Genomic DNA, 24,895 nt, shown 5'->3' on the forward strand with positions numbered 1-24,895 from the left:
TGTGTGACCGTGTGTATGCAAGACAAGTTTAAGCCAACATACGTCGGAAAGAATTCCACGGCTTTGTTGTCGGAATGTCCGATCGTCTGTACGCGGCAGAACTGTGCACTCCCAGCACAGTGAAAGACAGGTCTTGGTCTCTAGTAATTATAGGGAATCGGTAGGATGGTATCACAATCATGTCACCAGGCTGTGAAGCCTCGTACACACGACCGAGGAACTCGACGGGCGAAACACATCGTTTTCCTCGTCGAGTTCCTTGTTAGGCTGTCGAGGAAATCGACAAGGCAAGTTTCTCCATTCCCATCGAGGAAAAAGAAGACATGCTCGCTTTTTGGCTCGACGGGATCCTCGACAGTTTCCTCGTCGAAAAATGTACACACGACCGGTTTCCTTGGGCAAAAAAAAAATCCCAGCAAGTTTCTTGCTGGTTTTTGCCGAGAAACTCGGTCGTGTGTACGAGGCCTGACAGACATTCACATGTGATCAAGCAGTCCTTTCTGCCTCCTGGGCATAAAGATCCTGTAAAAGAGGCACTGGGGCTAAGAAGGGGGTTAAGCCTGCATTTACACTTGAGCAGCGCGTAAGTAGAGCGCATTTTTTCAGGATTTTTTTTTGTAGGTGTTTTAAAGGTGTATTAAATTAGATTTACAAGTGTTTTTGCAAGTGTATCAAGCTTCAGACTTTTGTTTCCTGGCTTTGGCAAGGGGAGGAGAATAGTTTGATTGCATGACGTGCATCCTATTGAAGTCTACGGGGACCAGAAGACCTAAATATGCTAAAAACAAGCTTACTTACTTTTTTGGGTGGAGGTTGTAGAGCATAGGGTGATTGAGTGTAAAAGTGTGAAAAGAGACAATTAAAAAGAATGGGATTCTAAATTTTGAGTGCAGTCAGGCGTAGGGAAACCAAAACACTCAATGGGCGAATGGTCGCTTTTACTCCAGAATATAAAACAAAAAGATCAACTTTATTTTTATCTCAGATCAATAGAATGCCAAAAACAATGCAAGTGGCTGTATGAGTAGTAGTGGCATCACTGGCAGCCCACCACCCGAGCAGATGTATGTTTTTTCTTCACGCACACCACCTGTGTCGGTAGTCATGTTACTTTTGTAGCAGAAACCTTTAGAGGCACAACCTCGTTTTGACCTATAAACAGTATGGGATCCTGTAAGGAAAAAGGAGAATTAAAAAAATGTTGTCATTGCCTGCATTTACTCCTTAATTTGCATACACCGATCAGCAGGGCCGCCATCAGGGTTTTTTTTTTTTTTTTTTTTAGGGGTCCGGAGGTTCCCAGGGGCCCGGAGGCCCACAGGGCCCCATATGGCAACCCCCCATTTTTTTATTTATTTTTTATAAAAAAATATATTTTTTATAAAAAAAATATATTTTTTTTTATATATTTCTATTTTATTTTTCATTAAAATGGACAATTAAATGTTTTATTTTTTAGAAGTCCGGAGGTCCTTTTTTATAAAAATATATATATATTTTTTTAATATATTCTTATTTTATTTTTTATTAAAGGGACAATTTTTTTTTTAGGGGTCCGGAGGTCCCCAGAGGCCCGGAGATTTCCAGGGCCCCGGATGACAACCCCCTTTTTTTATAAAAACATATTTTTTTTATATATTTATTTTATTTATATATATATATATATATATATATATATATATATATATATATATATATATATATATATATACAGGGCTTTTTTTCAGGGGGAACTTGGAGGAACTCAGTTCCACCACCTTTGACTCAGACCCTTTGGTGCCTGCTCACCACAATCACTTGTAAACAGAGAAGTCTGGTTTTTGTTTTTGTTTACAAGTGACAGCTCTGCACTCTGTGTGTAACCCCCCCCCCCCCTGAACTCTGCACTCTGTGTGTAACCCCCCCCTGAACTCTGCACTCTGTGTGTAACCCCCCCCCCTGAACTCTGCATTCTGTGTGTAACCCCCCCCTGAACTCTGCATTCTGTGTGTAAACCCCCCCCCTGAACTCTGCATTCTGTATGTAATGCAATCCTGGTATTTAATGCCCCTTTAAGACCCTTCTACTGTTTGTGAAATCTGAACAGGGTCGTGGTTGAGTTCCCGCACCTATTTTCTGAGAAAAAAAGCTCTGTATATATATATATATATATATATATATATTTTTTTTTTTTTTATAAATGTTTCTTTTTTTTATATTTTTTATTAAAGGGCCCAGAGGTTTCCTTTTTTTATTAAAGGGCCCCAGATTGCAACCCCCCTTTTAAAAAAAAAATATATATATTTTTTTATATATTTATTTTTATTAAAGGGCCCAGATGGCTGGCTACCCCCCTTTTTTTTGTAAAGGGCCCACCCCCTGCTTCTCAAATCGCGAGAGCCCCCCCCCCCCCCCGCTTCTCAATTTCAGGTGGCAGCACCCCCCCTGGTTCTGCTCCAGGAGGGCCCATGCCTGAAGCTGTGTAAGGGGCCCCATAATTCCTGATGGTGGCCCTGCTGATCAGCAATACTATTAAATTCTCCAGATCTCAATCAAATCAAACATCTTTGGGATGTTGGAAGTACGGTCCATGGAGACCCCCACCTCACAACTTACAGGACTTAAAGAATCGACTACTGATGGCTTGGTGTAAAACAAACACAAGAAGGTTCCTCCATCTTGGTTTAGAGATTTATTAAAAAGAATACAAGACAACAAAAAAAGGCATTCACTAGTTAAAAAGTAGGTTAAGGCTTGTCATAAACCCACATCTGCCTCCATAGGATCACTGCAGGCATGTGACTGGCTGAAGCAAAGTGCTTGGTTTGATAATGGGGCACCCCTGTCTGCCCTGAAACATGTAGCCACATCCCCTCCACTTCCTGTCATCACCCAGCTGAAAGAGGTGCTGTTTGGAGCCGCAGCCATCTTGCTACTTCCGGAAGCCACTGTTGCTTTTTTTAAGATTGAAGCATGGCAGCTGTACAGCCATCAATAACTTTGCTTCAGACAGCCACATGTCTGCAGAGCTCTGCAGCCTCAAGGTGATCCCATGGAGGTCTTTATGGGTTTATGACAAGCCTTCATACACTTTTAACTAGTGAGTGCTTTTTTATTGTTGTAGCGCCCCCTTGCTTTCAGCATGGGCACTACGCTAAAGTTAATGGGGAATGGGAGTTATTTTGCTCCCATTCATAATTTGTTTGAAATTTGGGACTTCTGTCATTCCAGAAATGTCCACTGGGTCAATCTGTGGTCCAGGGATGCAATACCATCCCTGGCCAGCAGTTGGCGCCAGAGGGGTTCTGGCAGAGTAAGTTTCTCCACATTCCAATTAGAGGAGCTTTTTCCCTCGTGGGGCATGCTGGAGGGCTATATCTGTGACAGGTGTCACGTGTCGGGTAGCTCTTCTTCGCAGGGTCCCCGTTCCAGGTGCGGCATCCACCTTCAGGGTGTGCGCATCCATGGACCCCGACGACGTGGCCTACCTGGCCAAAGCTGCAGACCACATCGAACCTCGTCTGGAGGTGAGAGGGGACCCCAGTGTTTCACTGGGTTCCGAGACCTATTGAGAACATCCCAAGCTGGGATCGGGTGACCAGACCACTGACAGGTATGCTTGCTGTCATCCAGGGGCCCTTACAGAAAAGTCTACTGGGAGGATTCGCTCTGTCTTTATTCACCTAAGTCCTTTATTGAAATTGGCCTGTGGCAGAGGCCCTAGAGCCGGGTCTGTGAGGGAGGCCTGTTCCTCCCAGAAATCTAAGTGACGCCTCGGCTGCCAGGCTTGTGGCAGAGGTCTGTCCGGGGGCACTTTACCCACTCCAAGCAGAGTGTTACAAATTGGTACTCTACAGAGCAGTACTGACTGCTCCATTTAATATCCAGGCCTGATACTGCATGGTTCCTCTCTTCCTTCATCAACCTTGACCTTCCCAATTTATGTTGATGTTGGCCGTTTTTGGCCTTGAAAATAAAGCATTGGAAAACCCTTTATTCACTGCCTGGACCTTCGCTCATTGCTTCTTTTCTCACAACTACACCCCTAGACACCGCCAAGGTAACTCAGCAGGCCGATCCCAAATTCAACCAGCAGCTCCTTCGGGGGTAGCGCTACATTGTCTTTTATTCTTTTTAATAATTCGCTACACCCAGGTGGAGGTGCCCTGTTGTGTTTATTTTATATATGTGCATTAGGATCTCAAGATCTAATCTGCACCCACTTCACCTGGTGTTCCCTACCACTCTCCTGGCCCTCTTATGTGCCCCGTTAAATGCTGGTTGGGTTTTGGACAGCGCAATAGCTTATTCATTTACTGATGGCTTGGTGCCAGCTACCACAGCATACCTTCAGAGTCCTAGTGGAGCCCATGCCTTGACAGGTCAGGGCTCTTTTGGTGGCAAAACAGGGACCAGCTCAGTATTGTGGGTGGGTCATCATCATGTTATGGCTCATAAGTGTCTTTATTCTGGAAAGGAGGTTGTTATGTTTAACTTAAAAAACATTTTTTTTTTTAATGGAGTGAGGTGGGGTTACTCCCGATAGGTCTTGCTTTATAACAAATCTATTCAGCACCAAACCCTTATTTCCACTTTCTTGCTGTCAAGGGTGCACAGCTAATGATTAAACCGCAAAGTAATCAAAAAGAGATCTAGCACTCACCCCAAAGACCTTTGGAAAATGTGAGGTCTATCAGTTGATTCCTGGATCTTTCCTTCTTTAGGTCTTTATTGCTGTCCTATCTGTGTGGGTGATCACTCTCTCTAAATGACCTGCATCCCAGACCAGCAGCTAACAGGAGGAGGAGCAGCTGCTCTTCCTTGACTTTCACTTGGGACTTTTACACAGACACAGCGTAGGAGGTTACTACAATTGTGAAACTATGCAGCCAGTGTTCAGCCTTCCCTCTACCCAATGGGATGCATACAGGATATAAACTGCTAGGACTGTGGGAGGTGTAGTCCCACACAGACTGCACTTGATTGAGAGGATAGAAATAAAGGATTGCAGATCCCAGGAGACTCTGGGACAAATAGAGAGTTGTTGTTCCTCCTTTTTTTCCTGGACTGGGGAGAAATGCAGAGGTCATTAAGGGAGGACTGAGTGCACTGTCAGCTGCCGGCCGACTGCTCCCCACTGCAGCTGATAGGCAGATAAGAACAGCAACAGACAGTTTAGGACCTAGGAGAGATACACGGATGTTGGCGGAGTCTGCTGCCTTACCAAGAACAAGGATGCTGTGGGCACTCACTGGCTGCACTTCACACAGTGAGAAAAGGGAGATCATCTGCTGACACAGGAGTTAGTGAGAGGCCACTCATCAAAAGCATATTTTGACCAGATTTATTTACAAGAAACATAGCGTCAGTGTCTGTATCAGCTGTTAAAGGGACAAAGTTACCTGCAAGTAACAGATTGTTATCACCTGCATCAGTACTTAAAGAGACACTAACCTGAACACTCCAGAGTACAAGTTTGGGCCCCAAAGAGCTGGCCAGCAAAAGAAAGGGGTCAGGATTATATTACAGACTGCTGAACTGTTGTGGTGGTGTAGTACTCCCTAGATAGGATTCCCCCAGTGTAGAGTTTATTGGAATCTATATGCTTTCTATTAGGGTTGTCCCGATACCACTTTTTTAGGACCGAGTACAAGTACCGATACTTTTTTTCAAGTACTCGCCGATACCGAATACCGATACTTTTTTTTAAATGTGTACCCAAATGCAGCCATGTCCCCCCACAAATGCAGCCATGTCTCCCCACATATGCAGCCATGTCCCCCCACAAATGCAGCCATGTCCCCCCACAAATGCAGCCATGTCCCCCCATACATAGATGCCGCCGCCGCATGGGTTAAACAGCGTACAGGGAACATCACAGCTTTCATTTGAATAGCTGTAGTTTTCCCCGCTGCGCCGCGTATAGACACTCCCCCTTGCTCGGGATTGGCCAGATCCCGAGCAAGGGGGAGTGTCTATGCGCGGCGGGAAATACTACAGCTATTCAAATGAAAGCTGTGATATTCCCCGCACGCTGTTTAACCCATGCGGCGGCGGCGTTGTTGCGGTATGCGGCGGGGTCGGCGGCGGCATTCGTTGCGGCGGCGGGGTGGGTGGGGCAAGTATTCTATTTAGGTATCGGGGGTATTTGCGGGAGTACAAGTACTCCCGCAAATACTCGGTATCGGTCCCGATACCGATACTGGTATCGGTATCGGGACAACCCTACTTTCTATACCAATTGAGTATATCCAGTATATACCTATGCATCCATATTACATATTCCCCACCCAGTCGGTTGTGTCATGTTGTTGTGTTGTTATTTGCAGAGTCATAGACCCAGACACAGGGGACCTGAGAAACAATGGCTTCTTCAGGGGTAAGTGCTACAGATCTGGCCTGTGCCATCAGGAATAGCATTTTGAGTTGACACTAGAACGGGATTAGAGAGCAAAATTTCCATTGCAGACACCTGTTGTGATGACACCTGTTTGATGTCACTCTCACATTGGAAAGATACCCTATTTATTCCTTTTGAGCTTGCAGAGGCAATCAAAGTCAGGCCAAGAAGGAAACAACACCACTGACTTTGCAGGAGCAAGAATAGTGCATCCTGCTCTCCTAGCGCAAAGGCTGTAACATAGCAGTGGTGGCTCTGTGTTTTTAAGCAATACAAGATGAAAAACAAAAGCCCCAGAAGGGTAGACTATGTCCCAGTATGCACAGTATATTTTTGTAATTTATTCCCCAATTTGTTTGGAAAGTGCAATTTTTTACCTGTAGTCGTCTTCTGAGTTTCCAAAAGACACATGGTATCCTCGCCCGTACACTCCACACGTGAGCCAGTACAGGAGGCTATGTCTTCTTGACACTGCTGACACCACACTCCGTTAGGTTGGGAACTGCCATCTGGTACTTTAATAAAAATAAGAAAAAAACAATCAATGTGTCTTTGAATGCCCCCCCCCCAAAAAAAAATAACGGATTACTTGACTTCAATTGATGACCTGTTTTTAAACAGAATTTTAAAACCTGGTGATCCTACCAGTTCAACACACTTTCTTGGTGAGCATTGCGTGCTCCAGCATTGTCAGCTGGAGCATGTATTATGTTAGCCTTAGATATATATATATATTTTTTAGACATTTTGTAGATGGACGGCTCTGAGCGACTTGGTAATTCTTTTGTAAATATATCATCCTGATGCACTTTCGAATTTTTCCACAAGATGGCGAAAGCCCTCATTTTTAAATGTATTGTTTCGATGCATTTTCTATTTTGCCCACAAGATGGCAATAGCCGTGTTTTGATCTGGCGCGTGTGAACAATAAAGTTGCACACGCTTGAATATCACGTCGGACGCTCTGACGTCGTTTGCATCATTTCCTGAACGATCAGCTGTTCAGGATTTGACGCCGGGCTCCCCGTACGCTATGTTAGTGAATGTCCCTATGACAACGAGCACTTATTTAAAGGTAGGAAGGCGACGTAACAGGCCCCGCCCCGCTGAGGAAGTTGACATAACGCAACGCGTCCGGCGGATTAGGAGCCTGCACACCACGTCGCTCATCTGCCGTCCTCATTTATGATTGTACTTCATGCCGTTTTTAGTCTGGCCGAATGTGAGTAGCCTGACTTTTACATTTTTTGTGATTAAATCTACCTATTGCAACAGAGAGCACTTAGTCTGTGATTATCTTTTTTCATGCACCTGTCTTATGCGGTATGGTTGCCTAATGAGGATCTGATACATCAGCCTGGTTCCTGTTTATTGTAATACCTGCCTAATTGACCATTTGTTAACTCAGTGGTCCACGCATGAAGGTGAGAGTAGCCATCTCTAACGGTGGAGGGATCACTTTAAGTGTGGTGGTTTATCGCGCGGTGGAGATTTATTTAATCTACTTCATTTTTTCGACACTTATGGACTTTGGATTGTTATTCTGAGTTTTATTTTTATTATTTGGACTGTTTTATTATATATACACATATATAAGCTTGCTGGCTATATACCAGCATCATATTTGTTTAAGTTTTGCGCTGCACTAATTTCACTTATTATTGTCAGCCCTTTGTCTCATATTTCTTGTCAATATAAAGTCTATGCATGGCATGCTATCTGTTTCCTCTACTAAGCCAAACATGTCACAGGCAGTGTGGGGCCAGGGCTCAAGTCCTGCGGGAATGCGTGGGAACGGAGTTCCTGCACTTTTTTCACAGCAGGAACTCAGTTCCCTTTGCAGGACTAGAGCAGCCGAGAGCAGCCGAGCCGCCGGAGACAATCCTTCACTAAGCGGCGATGCCCAGCTCGAGAACTTGTTCTTTCTAAATCCCGCGATAACTCGCGGCAGACCTCCGCAATGTCTCCTGGGAACAATGACAAAAGCTCGCAGGAGACATTGCGGCATCGAGGAAGTGACGGAATACCCGCACACTACCCGATGAATCCATATACAAGAAGTGGCCAGTAACATAAAGGATTTCTAAGCTACAGTGGATCGAAAAAAAAAAATGCATATGAGCGTATCATTTTTTATTTTTTTGGTGGGGGAGTGGATCTTGGGTGGGCGTTCCCACACTTTTTTCCCCAGGACTTGACCCCTGTGTGGGGCGGATGAACATTGGCTGTTCGCCAATTCGACGAACACCTGAATTATCGGGGCGTTTGACCATTTTTTGGGTCCACCAAATGCTCCACAATGCATTGGAAACCTGGATTGGCTGAAGCAATGAAGGCTTTGCCCAATCAGGGCACAGAACACTGTCAGAGCCATAACTGGAGAAAGTAATAATGAATGTGCCCAATCATGGCTCATTGCTCATAGACCCACCCCCATCTACAAAAGGATCCTTCCCACAGCAGCCATTTGCAGTGTGATACTGGAGTGAAGATAGATAGAACATGGTACATTACTACTAGCTAGATAGTGTGCTATTGTGATTCTATTGTGAGCAGGGCTTTTTTTCTCAAACAATAGGTGCTGGCACTCAACCACCACCCCCCAAAAACTCTCCACCCCCACACACCCTTCAAATCACATCAAATAGTGGGTATGGTCAGTCAAGTTTCACGAACAGTAGGAGGGTCTTAAAGGGGCATTAATTACCAAGATTGTTATGTGTACTCTTTTTTTTTTTGTATGCCATTTTGCTTTTTGTACCACCATTTTGTACCAAATAAAAAAGTTTGTAAACAAAAAAATAAAAAATAATTACCAAGATTGTATTACGTGCAGAGTTCAGGGGGTTACAGAGCTGGCGTAGCGTAAATCGGCCGGCGTAAGCCCGCCTAATTAAAATTTGGATCAGGGGGGCGTGTTTTATGTAAATGTACTGTGGCCCGACGTGATTGACGTTTTTCCCGAAAGGGCGCATGCGCAGTCCGTGGAATTTCCCAGTGTGCATTGCTCCAAAGTACGCTGCAAGGACATTGGTTTCGACGTGAACGTAAATGACGTCCAGCCCCATTCACGGACGACTTACGCAAACTATGTAACTGTTTCAAATTTTGACGCGGGAACGACGGCCATACTTAACATTGTTGCGCCGCACTTATGCCACCATATAGCACGGGCAACTATACCCCGGGAAAAGCCTAACGTAAACGGCGTAACTTTACTGCGTCGGCCGGGCGTACGTTCGGGAATTTGCGTATCTAGCTAATTTGCATGCTCAAATGCAGAATTCGACGGAAGCGCCACCTAGCGACCAGCGTAAATATGCAGTTACAATCTGACGGTGTAACACAGTTACGCCAGGCTGATCTACGGGAAATCTATGCGTAACTGATTCTAAGAATCAGGCGCATAGATACGACCGCACAACGCAGAGATACAACGGCGTATCTGGAGATACGCCGTCGTATCTCTTCTGAGAATCTGGGCCTGTAACTTTAACTGACTAGCCTACCTGCCTGCTCTATCTACCTGCAAAAAATGACACTCTCTCTGTCTTCTCTCTCTTAACCACCGCAACACACTACACAAGGCCGACCTGCATGCCGCCTTTTATAGTGTGGGGCGTGTACAAAACCCCCTGAGCCATAATTGGCCAAAGCCACCCTGGCTTTGGCCAATTATGGCTCTCCGTTTTTTGCAAGCTGTGATTGGCCAAGCATGCGGGTCATAGTGCATGCTTGGCCAATCATCAGCCAGCGATGCCGCAGTGAATTATGGTCTGTAACTCGAATTTGGCGCGAACGACCCGTATTGTTCGTATTTCGACGAACGATCGAACATACGATGTTCGAGTCGAACATGAGTTCGACTTCAATACGAAGCTCATCCCTAGAGGTAAGTGAAGGAGGACTGCACTAAGGTAAAGGAAGCTATTTAGGAAAAAATAATTGTACCTTTACACCCCCTTTAACCATTTACCTTTTCAAAACCCCCCCGGTGAAGCTTCAATAACAATTGCACTCCATCCCCCGAACCCCCCCCCCCCCTTAATGTTTAGCATCTCCATTTCTTACCCTTTAATAGTAAGTTTTGGACCCCAAATTCACAAAATTGACAGCACAGTGAATTAGAAATGACTGGCGCAGCCCTGGCCTGCACACCCCTATATATTACTAAGTTGTTATCTAGATGAGTGTTTTTTGTTTATAGAACCACCAAAAACAACATGGCTTACCTTTGGGTGTTTCTGGAGAGCAGTTGTCAGTAAAACAACATGTTGTGGCTATTTTCCCTACTAGACTACTCAACGTGAATGATCCGGTGACATTACATTCATTTTGTGGGACACATAATCTCTGAAAATCCTTCATTACCACACCACCTGCAAAATATATGGAAATGTGTTATTTTTTTATTTATTTTTAAGCAATTCATTGTTATTATTTTTTTATAGCATAAGAAAGAACTGCAGGGAGTTGGTTCAAAACTTGACAGGGGTCTTCTTGTATACAACGCATACAACACATTTTGTTGCCGTAATGCCGTGTGAGCGGTGCGCAACCATTTATATAGGCATGGGGCGTGGTCACACCTGGCGACCCCGCCCATATGACGTCACAGTCCTGGGGCATGATGGGACTGTGACGTCATATGGGCTGGGTCACCGGGTGTGACCACGCCCCATGCCTATATAAATGGTTGCGCACCGCTCACACGGCATTACAGCAGGAGAGCTTGTCGAGTCAACATCGGGACAGAAGAAAGAGGGAAGAAGAAGACAGCGGAGAAGACGGCGGTTAAGACTGGGCCCCCAATAGTAAAAGCTGCAAGAAGATAGTGGAGGGGCACAGCAGAAAGCATCGGGGAGCGCGGAGAAGAGAGCGGAGAGTCAGAAGAGATCCCCCGGATTCGGAAGAAGACCCCCGAAGTTGGTAGAAGACCTCCGGTGCTGCCTAATAAATTACTTTTAAACCTGTGTAGTGTTTTTTTTTTCTTGACACTTTTCCCCCAGGTGAATGGGTAGGGGTACGATGTACCCCATACTCATTCACATAAGGGGGGGGGCCGGTATCTGGGGGCCAGATTCAGATAAGCCCCCCACCCGCAGACCCTGACAACCAACAGGCAGGGTTGTCGGGAAGAGGCCCTGTCCTCATCAACATGGGGACAGGGTGCTTTGGGGTGGGGGGCCGCAGGGCGCCCCAAAGCACCCACCCCTCATGTTGAGGGCATGCGGCCTGGTACGGCTCAGGAGGAGGGGCGCTTGCTCGTCCCCACCCCCTTTCCTGACTGGCCGGGCTGCGTGCTCGGATAAGGGTCTGGTGTGGAATTTGGGGGGACCCCAACGCCGTTTTTTCAGCGTAGGGGGTTCCCCTTTAAATCCGTACCAGACCCAAGGGCCTAGTATGCTCTTGGAGGGGGGACATATGCCGTTTTTTTATTTAAAATTTGGCGTGGAGTTCCCCCTCAAGATCAGCAAAGCACAAGTCGCATGACAAAGTCGGATCATGCAAGACGACTTTACGGTTTGATCCGACTTCAATGATATTCAATGGCGTGAAATAGGATCAAAGTCGGACCAAAGTAGTACAGGGGGCATTTTCAAAGTCGGTCTGACTTGTGTAGGACCAGTTAAGATGGCTCTCATAGGGAAACATTGATTTTCACACGTCTTGCGACATGGGCTCCCAATGTCAGAGCGTTTGTGGGAACAAGTGTGAACCCGGCCTAAAACATGAAAGCTGATTGGTTACTGTGCACAGCTGCACCAGATTTTGTGAGCAACACTTTTAGTAAATCTCCCCCAATGTATTTTGTATTGATCTTATAGTGCATTATTGTTACCAGTGGGGCAGAGGGTTTAAGGCCAGCGGCTATACTGGTACCATTCCTAGGCTTTATATCCCCCAGGTGGTTGCTCCAAAATAGAGGTCCTAAAAATCTTGTGTTCCTTTCTTTTGGGGCCCATTCACTCCTAAGCAATCTGATGCAAGTCACCACATGAACATAAAAGCTAATGAAAAAATAAAAATAGCCTTTGCTGCAATGCTCACCTTCAGTCTGGAGCGGTTTTCTGCAGTAGTTGCATTTCACCACAAGATGTCCTTTGACTTCTAGGTAAATGATGACTGACATCCCTCAATCAACATTTACTATTTTCTCAGGCTATTATGGACCCATATATCTGTCAGTCTACTCTACTACTCTTAGCATGTTCCTTGTTAGCCAATGAGCACTGCTGTACACCTGATTGTCTCCTTGTGTTGCTTCTCCCTCTCCCAATCTAAGCTCTGCTGTACTGAGATTGCAAGAGGCAGATTCAGGTACTGTATTTGCTGGCGTATAAGAAGACCTTTTAAAAAATATTGCCAAAAAGCTGGGGTCGTCTTATACGCCGGGTCAGCTGCTCGGATGCTCGCTTGATGTGCTGTAGTACTGTATGTAGCTTTGGATACTTACAGTATATACCGCTTAGCCAATCCCAGTGAGCAATGTATTCAAATGAATACAGAGCCTGCTTGGATTGGAGTAACAACCTCTGCCAATCTGAGCAGGCTACATACAGTAGGCTGCTCGGATTGGCTTTGAGAGTCAGAGAGGCGTGGGCTGATGATGTTACAGCTTCTGCCAATCCAAGCAGGCTTTGTATTCATTAATAGAATACATCGCTCGCCGTGATTGGCTTCAGCAAGGAGGAAAAAGAATATGGCTCCAGAAGGAAGAAATATGAAGGGTCGGAAGCCTCAGAAGGGGGGGGTCGTCTTATAGGGTGAGTACAGGCAAAAAAATGTAAAAATTAGGGGGTCGTCTTATACGCCCGGTGGCCTTATACACCGGCAAATACGGGTAGGTTAAAAAATAAATAAATAATTTTAAGGATGTTTAACCACTTCCCGACGGCCATACGAATATGTGCGGCCGCAGGGTGGTTCTAAATCTCTAACAGGACGCATATGTCCTCCGCTCTTCCAGGCCACTAGAGGGCGCGCGAGCGCCGCCGCATTCCTGAGATACCGATGCGCGTGCCTGGCAGCCGTGATGTCCGCCAGGGACTCGCGATCGGCAGCTACAGGGACAAGACGTGGAGCTCTGTGTGTAAACACAGAGATTCACGTCCTGTCAGGGAGAGAGGAGACTGATCTGTGTCCCTTGTACATAGGGACACAGCATCGGTCACCTCCCCCAGTCACCCCCCTCCCCCACACAGTTAGAACACACCCAGGGAATACATTTAACCCCTTCCATGCCCCCTAGTGTTAACCCCTTCACTGCTAGTCACATTTATACAATAATCGGTGCATTTTTATAGCACTGATCGCAGTATAAATGTGAATGGCGCCAAAAATGTGTCAAAAGTGTCCGATGTGTCCGCCATAACGTTGCAGTCCCAATAAAAATCGCAGATCGCCGCCATTACTAGTAAAAAAAAAAAATAATAAAAATTTATAATAATTATGTCCCCTATTTTGTAAGCGCTATAACTTTTGCGCAAACCAGTCACTTATTGCGATTTTTTTTATTTTTTACCAAAAATATGTAGAAGAATACGTATCGGCCTAAACTGAGAAAAAAAATGTTTTTAAAAAAAAAAAAAATGGGCTATTTATTATAGTAACAAGTAAAAAATATTGACTTTTTTTTCAAAATTGTCGCTCTTTTTTTGTTTATGGCGCAAAAAAAAAAAAACGCAGAGGTGATCAAATACCACCAAAAGAAAGCTCTATTTGTGGGGAAAAAAGGGTGCCAATTTTGTTTGGGAGCCACGTCGCACGAGCGCGCAATTGTCAGTTAAAGCGACGCAGTGCCAGAAGCTGAAATTTCACCTGGTCAGGAAGGGGGTATACATGCCCAGTAAGGAAGTGGTTAAAGAGGAACTGCAGTCTGCTCACATAATTTGTAATAAAAACATCTTTGCCATTCTGAAGCTTCCCTCTAACCACTTTGCATATTATTTTATATATATTGTGATTCTGTACTTGCCAAATATGCTGCAGAAATTTCCCTCCACTGAGTCTGGCTGCAGCCATTTTAACTGTGGGCAGCTGAAACTGTTGCCTGTTCACATCCTGTATTTACACAGAGGCACACCTCCAGCTCTGCAGCTCTCTTTGGTACTCTTATGACTCATCCCCCCTCCCTCCCTCCCTGGCAAACTCACGAGAGTGAGAGAGAGCTGTGCATGATGTCATAAGCCTAGGCCAATAACCAGACAAGAAACAGGAAGTGGGCTGTATAAGGGATTTACTGGTAGAAAAAAAAATGTTTTACTATCCAAAGTTAAAACAACAAGGGCAGAAGATTTAATGGATGAAAAGTTGAAAAAAATGACTGAAGGTCCGCTTTAACTACAGTAGTACCAGTCCGGGTAAATTCTGACATTTCTCCCATACACAGAAAAATTGAATTATTTTTGCTAGAAATAGACTTTCATCATATTCTCACTAATCTTTTTATAGACCCTTTTCAATATTTTTTTCTATTATTGTTTATACACACAAGCACTTTTTGTTATATTAATGTGGAAATATCACTTGACTTAGTTGGCTTAGTTACATACAGTAGTTGCATAGTCTGGTTGAAAAAAGAGTCCATCTAGAGTCCAACCAATAAAAGGGAAAAAAAAAATACAACCCCATATAAACAATCCTATACCCACAGTTGATCCAGAGGAAGGCGAAAATCCCAGCAGAGCCATGATCCAATTGGCTACAGCAGAGGAAAAAATCCTTCCTGACCCCCCGAGAGGCAATCGTATCAACTGTACCTATGAATGTTAGTACCCAGTTATATTACGTACATTTAGGAAAGAATCTAGGCCTTTTTTAAAGCAATTATTTTTTTTTCTGTTAAGCGCAGTACATGTTGGTACAGTATGTTAGTTGCTTACCTATTATAGAGATGGTATACTGAGAGGCACAAACATAGGAAGGTGGGCAGGTTATAGGAAATCCAGTGCAGGAGTCCTCGTTGGGTGAAAAGCATCCAGTACAAATCAAAGAATGACCTGAGGAGGAACAAAGATATCCACGTTACACTAACATCAGTGTATTGGTCTTTCTGTGATCATTCATTTAGAAACCATGCTTTTGCTACATGTCTGATATGCAGGGCCGGTGCTACCGCTAGGCAAACTAGGCAGCCACCTAGGGTGCAGGCGCAGCCAACCCTTGCCTCACCTATTTCTCCCCCAGGCTGTTAGTGTTTATTTTGGGGTCCCAGGGCACAGGACTGGTGTAGGACTGTTGGCTAGAAAGTCTCCCTGAGATCCTTTTTTAATCGCTCTGGCTTGAGAGAGGGGAGGGCATGCTGGAGTACTGATCGCTGCTGCTCAGGGCCGCCGATAGACGGCTAGCACAGGTCCTCCTGTAGGGGAACCCGGCACACAGGGAGCCCGAACAGTAGGGAAAACCAGTTGTGAGCAAGACAGGGAGAGGGGAGCAATCACAGGAAAGATGCCCTGTGTCTCCTCTCCTGCCAGCTTTTAGCTGCTGCAGGGAGGGAGAGACACAGGGCATCTTTTGTGTGATTGCCCCCCCCCCACTGCACCTAGGGTTGCCACATTTTCCAGCCTGGACTGAGGAGTTCAGGGGTCTCTGTAGTGGGGGTCTCCTTAGGTGTCCTAATAGCCTGCACTAAACAGTGCTGCTCTTCCTGGTGTTCATACCGGCCACCCCAGTGACCTGCACCCCCCCTCACCTCTTCCTGGGCAGCAGCTGGCTGGGATCTTTGATGATCATGCCTCACTCCCAAAGGACAGGTTGCTGCTCTGCACATGGATATCACTCTCTTATTCAGGGCCAGTGTGAGGGTGTCCCTCCCAGAGACAAATGTGCGGAGAAAGATCTGGCCCTGCGGGATCTTCAGTGACAAAGCCACTGTGGTAAGTGGAGGCTGGAGACCAGCTATGAGCTGCAAAGTGGACCTGTCACCTGCCAGCTGTTGTGGAAACAGAACTCCCAGTGTACCCTGACAGCTTCTGCTTGACTTCTAGCCTGTCCATATACTACCCTAGGCTGTCCATATACTACCCTAGCCTGTCCATATACTACCCTAGGCTGTCCATATACTACCCTAGCCTGTCCATATACTAGATCGTTTTCTACTGTTTTTAAACATTTTGAAGTGTTCTTTTTTTTGGGCAGGGGGTGGTTCGAGTAGCTGGTCTTGCCTAGGGTGCAGAATAGTCCAGCACCGGCCCTACTGATATGTCTGATATACACAAAATAAAACATTTGCTGAAGAGAATGTTCAGTGGTTTTGTACATTTATGATCAGGACGAGAAGATTTTAGATAAATAGAAAAATATCACATATATCAAGAACAACATACACAAAGACGCACTGCAAACTTTTAGACACACATGTGTAGTCAGATGAAGGAAAACTTCAAACAATCACAACAGCTCAGACAAAGTGGCTCCCACACAGTAAGGCATAATGGACCAAAGCCAGATGAAAGCCTCCATGACTGTTGGTTAAAAAAAGTCATAAAAACAGCCTACGCATTTCAAAGGCAACATCACGTACCCTTCATCAGGGCTCAACACAGGATAAAACTTGGATGTACTCTACATATGGAGTGACATTACAGATTCTACATTAACCCCAGTATTGGTCTCTCCACATGGAGTAATATGACCGCATTTGTTAAGCAGCAATGGAGGATGGTATACTATATTCACTCCCAAGTTTTCTCCCAGATATCCCTTCTTTGTTGAGCCCTGATGAGTGGTGTCACCCCTGAAACATGTTTTCTGTTGTTAAATGACTTTTTTTTTTACCAACAAAATGATCTTGGACTCTTTCATCTTTTTTGGTCTTTTTTGTATTGCTGAAGTCTGAGGATTCAATCAGACACTGACCCTGCCTCAAAGCATGCTGCTTCCACTTTGTTGTCTCTTTAGATAGACATCACTGCCTGCCTCCCCAGCTTGTACAATCAGAGAATACCTTATAAAAAAAAAAAAAAAAAAAACTCAAGGCATTTTGTGAATGGTGGCAGTGTCCCCATGGTCACTATGCAGAATGGCAGCTGTTTGGCACAGAACTGGGAAGACCATGATGGTCACTGTAACAGCGCAGTTTACTACAGCGATCATCAGCTTTCAAAACAAACCTACAGGTATGGAATATGTATATTTATATTGATCTGAGCCAAACCAATGTTACTTGGGCAACAAAAACCATAACTAAAGTTTGGCTTTAAGAAAAAAAGTTTTGCCTGCATATGCACCTGAATAATCCAGCAATATGAATTGCAGTACTGTCACTAACACACCAGGCTGCCATAATAATCTCTTGAAAAGTTGCTTAGAACATCTTATTTTGGTTACAACAGTTAGGCAAGACTCAAAGCTGCTGTTTCATTTTAGCTACACTTTTAGAGTCGGTTCACACAGGGGCAACACGACTTCTAGCACGACTTTGGGAGGCAACTTGGACACGACTTGAGTATGAATCATCAGGCAACTTACAAGGCAACTTCAAGTTGCCTCCAGGACAATACAAGACAACTTCAAGTCACCTCCAGTACAGTACAAGACAACTTCAAGTTGCCTCCAGGACAGGAGGCTTTCCAGTGACCAATCAAACAACAATCAGCTCTGTGGGAGGGAGGGGTTTGCCTGATAAATGTATGTTATCTTCCTGGAAAGTTGCTTCAGTTAAGACAGGGATCTAACTTCTGAGGCAACTTCCAGTGAAATCAATGGGTACAAGTTGCCTACAAGTCAGATTGAAGTAGTACAGGAACCTTTTCTGAAGTCGGAGCAACTTCAGTAGTGTACATTAAGACGGCTCCATTCACTCCCATTGATTTTCTCAACCGCGCGACTTGGGACGACTTGGGGAGACTTTGAGTCGGATCCCAGGTCGCCCCAGTGTGAACCCGGCTCTTAGAAGGTTCCCACAAATACAAAGGTTCTGTTTTCAAGAAGGAAATGCACATACACTGGTGCATCAGACGTGACAACCAAATACATACCACCCAGCTGTCCCTCATTTTTTCTCAGTTATCCCTCCTTTTAGCCTGATTTAAGGATCTCAATAAATTGTATCATTTAACTATTTAACTAAACTAAACCTTTTATCTGACCTGTATTTTTATTTTATTTTTTTGTAATTCCTTTATTTATTTACCCAAAAAGTGCACAGTACAACATAAGCAAGAGTAAGCAGAAAAGGGTACTAAAATAACCAGATATTGGTTTTCGCCACTGTGGGAGGTGACTGATCGCGCCTCCAACATATGCATTCAAACATGGAAATATGAAGGCAACCAGATAAAGTGAGTAAAGATAAAAAATACTTGGGTCACTTTTATCTAACCTTTAAATTATTATACATGTTATTTTAAAAAGCTGAAGTAAAAGAAAAGTAATGATTAACAAAATTTGGGTTAAACCAATAATTTTTTATGTAATAATTCTCATAGATCCCCATCTTATAAAGTTGGGAGGTATGCAAAAAGTATCCTCATGGTTTTATACTATGCATATGTATGCACAGGCTACTATGTATATACATTGATATCCTGTGTTTACTTCCACTTACCTGTTGCTGCAAAGGTTGAGAAAATAAAAATAAATTCCAAAGGAAACATAATTAGGATATGTTGAAGCCTAGGTAGGTAGTTGCAGGCTTGTTTAGATAAAATACCCTACCTGGTTACTTTAATGTATAAAGTATCTATATCAAAAAGCTACAGGAAGGATGGGGAGGGGCACAGGATAGACAAGAGGAAATAATAAAAAGATCAAACTTTGGGAGGAAATGAACCTCAAGGTGTGAAATACCTTTTGTTATAAAAGATATAGAAAAGGATCATACATTATGCAGTAATTATCAACCAATTTCCCTTACAAATATAGATATACGATTATATTCTAAAATTATCTCTTATAGATTGACACCTATTCTACCTAGACATATAAACTTGGATCAAACTGGATTTACTAAAGGAAGAGAAACTAGGGATAATATAATAAAAACGTGCACACTGGTAAAATATGCCCAGAAAGCCGCCATCCCCGCATGTCTTTTTATCAATAGATGCTAAGAAAGCTTTTGATAGGGTGGGATGGCGGTTTTTGGAAGAAACGTTAATCCAACTAGAGGGGGACCCCAGGATGCTTGGTAGGATTCCAACCCTAGGGCAAAAATAAGAACAATTGGAATGCTCTCTGAATATATAGAAATATCAAACGGTACTCGTCAGGGATGTCCCCTGTCCCCATTGTTATATATAATGGTGATGGAATATCTTATTACAGCAATACGGGAAAACAAAGATATCCAAGGGATAGATATCAAAAGTAAAGAATATAAAATAGCAGTATACTGTATGTGATGATTTACTAATTTACATCACTAACCCTATTATAACAATACCAAATTTAATACAATAATTCAACTGATTTGGGGGACTAAGTAACTTTAAAGTTAATTACGATAAATCAGAAATGTTAATCGTATCATTAATAGAAAAGGTACAGACACTTCTTCAAAAAAGACTTTCCCTTTAAGTGGCAAAAAGAGGCAATCAAATATTTGGGAATATATATCACAAATAACTTAAATAACCTGCAGGATTTGAACTACTCCATAATAATTTCGAAAAATTATAAAATCACTTCAAAAATATAATAAAAAAAACGTACTCATGGTTGGGAAGAATTAACATAGTGAAAATGGATATATTACCAAAATTATTATACATATTTCAAGCAATACCCCTGATTCCCCCCAAAAAATGTATGATGCAACTCCGAAAAGCTATAGGAGGGTTTATTTGGGGTAACAAAAAAAACTTGAATAAAAAGATACATTTTAACTAGAACAAAAAAAAATGGAGGCCTTGCTCTACCCGATTTTTCTAGATATCTCCAAGCTGCATCATTGGTTAGAATAATAGACTGGCACCATAATACAGAAATCAAGCAATGGGTTAATCTAGAAGAAGATATCATAGGAATACAACTTAAATCCCTTCCTTGGGTAAAACCCCATTTTCAACCTGAGAAAATGTACTTAACGCTCTTTGTATCAGCTACATTACAAATATGGGATGCAGCTTAAAAAAAGGGGAAGCTTTCCACAATGATTGGACCTATGACCCCGCTGATCTCCAATCCTGAATTCCCACCAGCTTTGGGAGCTACTCATTTTTTTTAATGGAATAAATTGGAGAACTCAAGGTACAAATCCTAGTGGAAGGTAAACTCCCAAAACTGCAGGATATAGGGCCCGAATATAAAAAACAAATGGACACAATATCATCAATTAAACACATACATTGAATCAAAAATACAAATAACTTTAATAAATAGACCAATAACTAAGTTTGAAAACATTTTAATAGAGGAACAAAAATCAACTAAAAATCTGTCTGAAGCCCTGACACACGACCGAGTTTCTCAGCAAAAACCAGCAAGAAACTTGCTGGGAGATATTTTTGCAGAGGAAACCGGTCGTGTGTACATTTTCGTTGAGGAGACTGTTGAGAAACTCGACGAGCCAAAAAGAGAGCATGTTCTCTATTTCCTCGACGGGAAAGGAGAAACTTGCCTTGTCGAGTTCCTAGACAGCCTAACAAGGAACTCGATGAGGAAAACGATGTGTTTCGCCCGTCGAGTTCCTCAGTCGTGTGTACGAGGCTTCAGATATAAAACCTGCTACTCCCCTCTGGATCTCTTAATGAGTTAGCAGGCATGAAAAAATGGGAAGAGGAAATATAAAGCCCGATCTCAGAGATGGAATGGGAGAAGACATTTTCAACAATACATTAAGCATCTGTAGCGGTTAAACATCAGGAAAGAAATTATAAAATTGTGATGAGATGGTTTGGAGTCCAGTAGCCCTAAATAAAATAAAAAAAGATAATTTAGAGACTTGTTGGAGATGGAAAGGGGGACCATGGCTCATATCTGGTATGGGTGGCCTGTGGTAAGGGACTTCTGCAATAAGATATTTGAGATATATCAGAAGGTGTCTTGATCTGAGATAAACCCAAATATAAACGACTCAATATTATCTATAATACCAGGGTCAACAAAAGCTATAAAGAAGGACATTCTTCACCACATGGCAACCGCAGTCAGAAAAATAATAGCCCGCAGATGGCGGAATAAAAAAAGTCCTACAATAACAGAATGGATATGTGAAATGAACAAAATCCAATCCAATACATGGAAAAACAGATAAGGGGTTTATAGACAATCAAATGCTAGAAATATGGTAACAATGGGAAAAATTTCGGTCCTCAACAAACTTAATAAAATATTTATGAATATGAGCAAATAACCCCAAGAGGGTGGGAGGGTGGAAGAGAGGGGACATGTTAATATGGATTTGTTCTCTTCTTCGTATGAGGCCGCGTACACACGGTCGTTCCAAACCGATGAGAATGGTCCGACGGGCCATTTCCATCGGTTCACCGAAGAAGTGGCCTGATGGTCTGAAGTGCGTACACACCATCGTTCCAAAAACCGATCGGGTCAGAACGCGGTGACGTCAAACACACACCGTGCTGAATAAAACAAAGTTTAATGCTTCCAAGCATGCGTCGACTTGATTCTGAGCATGTGCGGGTTTTGAACCGATGCTTTCTGTACTAACCATCGGTTTGGACCGATTGGGGCAGCGGGCCATCGGTTCGATTTTGAAGCATGTTTTAAAATTTTGGACCAAAGGACAACAGACCGATGGGCTATACACACGGTCGGTTCGGACCGATGAAACTGAACCTCGGTCCATTCCCATCGGTTTGGAACGACCGTGTGTACGCGGCCTGAGTGTACAAGAGAACGAATGGGAAATATTGATGAAATCCTGGAAAATAAAAGGGGAATGAAAGAAGGAAATAATTAAGGTAAATAGACCCTTAGGGCCAGATTCACAAAGGAGATACGACGGAGTATCTCAGATACTCCGTCGTATCTCTCAGAGTATCTATGCGACTGATTCATAGAATCAGTTTCGCATAGATATCCCTTAGATCCGACAGGTGTAATGGACTTACACTGTCGGATCTTAGGATGCAATACCACGGCCGCCGCTGGGGGGAGTTCGCGTCGTAAACCAGCGTCGGGTAAGTGCTTTGTGGATCGGGCACTAAATCTGAAAACTTGCGGCAGTGTAACGTAAACGGGTTACGTTACGCTGCGCCGCAGCTACGTGAATCTGGCCCTTAGACCCTATATTATAAACCAGCCTTTCTCAACCAGTGTGCCGTGGCACACTGGTGTGCCGTCAGAGGTTCTCAGGTGTGCCGCGGGGGTCAGTGGAGAGAAGGCTGTCGGATGAGCCTGCTCTCCTGCCGAACTGTGAGAAGCTCTATCGGCTTCAAAAGTGAAAGTAAAGTGCAGAGGAGTATGCTGTGCTCTCTGCTTCCCCCTAGAGTGCAGTACCCAGCTGAATGAGGAATCTGAAAAGGTACCGAGCTAGAAGCTATATTAATTTTAAAATGTCTTTATACATGTGTCTGTGTGTCTGTCTGCACATGTGAGTGTCTGTCTGTATGTGTGTGTGTGTGTGCATGCGTGTGTAAGCATGTGTCTGTATGTATGTGTGTATGTTACTTTTAATTCTGCCCCCCCCCCCATTCCTGTACCATCAGAATGGCTTTTGTAGGGCTTGTTTGATAGCAGCAATGACTGCTGCTCCTCTGAAAAGCAATCCATGCACAGATCTCTTTTCAGATGCATTTGACCAGCGGTAAAGAGGCATTTTGTTGCCTCTTTACCACCTGTTTTAAGCCTGTAAATGCAGCATCACTACACCGTAACCGTGCAATGCATACAGTTGCAGGGTAGTTGCAGTGCAGCCCCATTCACCCTCGGTATACCTCCAGTTGCAGCCACAGCATGTGAACACCCTCAGCTGCTGCCTCTGCAGCTAAAGGTGGAGAAGTTGGGGGTGGTAAAAACAGCTCAACCATGTGGTTTTACCGCCACTATGACATGTGAACAAGCCCTTAGTTCACATCTGTGTAGCTGCATGTAGGGCAGTCCATTAATTTCCGTACCCACAAAATGCAGGGAAACAAGTCCCCAAACGTTTTTTTTTTTTAATTGCACTGCAGCAAAAGCACCCCACGTTTTCCAATGTGTGGGGGTGACATTAAGAATTAATGGTACCCCTAAAGAGCAGAGCATCTGTGTGTCAGGAATGAGCATGACTTTGCGCATGTTCTCCGACACACCGTAATGTGAACCAAGCCTTGGACTGGGGTGCCTCAAGACTGAAAATACTTTTTAAGGGCCCCCCGACTAGAAAAAGGTTGAGAAACACTGTTATAAACCATAGACCTCAGCCAGACATACAGGATAATAAGTATTTGCATATTGCATACAAATGTATTTGTAATGTATAATTTGTGTAAATTGTTTATAAAACTAATACAAAGGGAGATTGAAAACAAATACATACCACCTAGCTGTCCCTCATTTTGGGAGACTGTCCATCTTTTGGAACAAAATTCCTCTGTCCCTTATTCCTTCTCAGTTATCCCTTCTTTTAGCCTGATGTAAGGATCTCAATAAATTGTATCATTTAACTATTTTACTGCACTAAACATTTTATCTGACCTGTATTTTTATTTTAGTTGTAATTTATTTATTTATTTACCCAAAAAGTGCACAGTACAACATAGGCAAGAGAAAGCAGAAAAGGGTGCAAAAATAACCAGATATTGATTTTAGTGGGTAGATGTTAGAGTCTGCGTAGCAATAATGTGCATACAAAAAATAAACTTTAAATCGGTTATCAGCCGACAACTCTCTGTGGGAGGCCACTGATCTCGCCTCCAACACAGGGATTTAAACATGGAAATATGAAGGCAACCAGATAAAGTGAGTAAAGATAAAAAATACTGGGTTCACTTATATCTAACCTTTAAATTATTATATATGTTATTTTAAAAAGCTGAAATATAAGAAAAGTAGTAAATAACAAAATTGGGGTTAAACCAAAACATTTTCATGCAATAATCCTCATGGATCCCCATCTCATAAAGTTGGGAGGTATGCAAATAGTATCCTCATGGTTTTATACTATTCATATGTATGCACAGGCTACCATGTATATACATTGATCTCATGTATTTACTTCCACTTACCTGTTGCTGCAAGGGTTGAGAAAATAACAAAAAGTTCCAAAGGCAACATAATTAGGATATGTTGTAGCCTACTGTTGGTAGGTAGTTGCAGGCTTGTTTAGATAAAATACTAGCTGGTTTCTTTAATTTATAAAGTATCTATATCAAAAAGCTACAGGAAGGATAAGGAGGGGCACAGGATAGAAAAGAGGAAATTATTGGAACTTGAAAGAAACGAAACTAAAATCATAAAATACTACTTCAGGCCTCGTACACACGACCGAGGAACTCGGCGGGCGAAACACATCGTTTTCCTCGTCGAGTTCTTGTAAGGCTTGTCGAGGAACTCGACAAGCCAATTTTCTCCATTCCCGTTGAGGAAAAGAGAACATGCTCTCTTTTTGGCTCCTCGAGTTCCTCGACA

At 43.5% G+C, this 24,895-nt stretch overlaps 1 protein-coding gene across 2 annotated transcripts; it reads right to left on the bottom strand.

Annotated features, from left to right (window-relative positions):
* Positions 1-399: 399 nt before the first annotated feature.
* On the bottom strand, positions 400-24,585 carry LOC120915992. Of its 2 annotated transcripts, none has more exons than XM_040326835.1 (5): positions 24,493-24,585; positions 15,265-15,381; positions 10,612-10,758; positions 6,757-6,894; positions 400-1,171 (listed from the first exon to the last, which is right to left on the bottom strand). In XM_040326835.1, the coding sequence occupies exons 1-5, from the start codon at positions 24,539-24,541 to the stop codon at positions 987-989; spliced, it is 636 nt and encodes a 211-aa protein (XP_040182769.1). In that variant the 5' UTR covers positions 24,542-24,585; the 3' UTR covers positions 400-986. The 2 variants fall into 2 exon arrangements, with proteins under 2 accessions (XP_040182769.1, XP_040182768.1); XM_040326834.1 differs by lacking the exon at positions 24,493-24,585 and adding an exon at positions 18,930-19,034.
* Positions 24,586-24,895: the final 310 nt, after the last annotated feature.

This window comes from Rana temporaria, chromosome 10 (assembly GCF_905171775.1).
Source record: "Rana temporaria chromosome 10, aRanTem1.1, whole genome shotgun sequence".
In the NCBI taxonomy this organism is placed as follows: domain Eukaryota; kingdom Metazoa; phylum Chordata; class Amphibia; order Anura; family Ranidae; genus Rana; species Rana temporaria.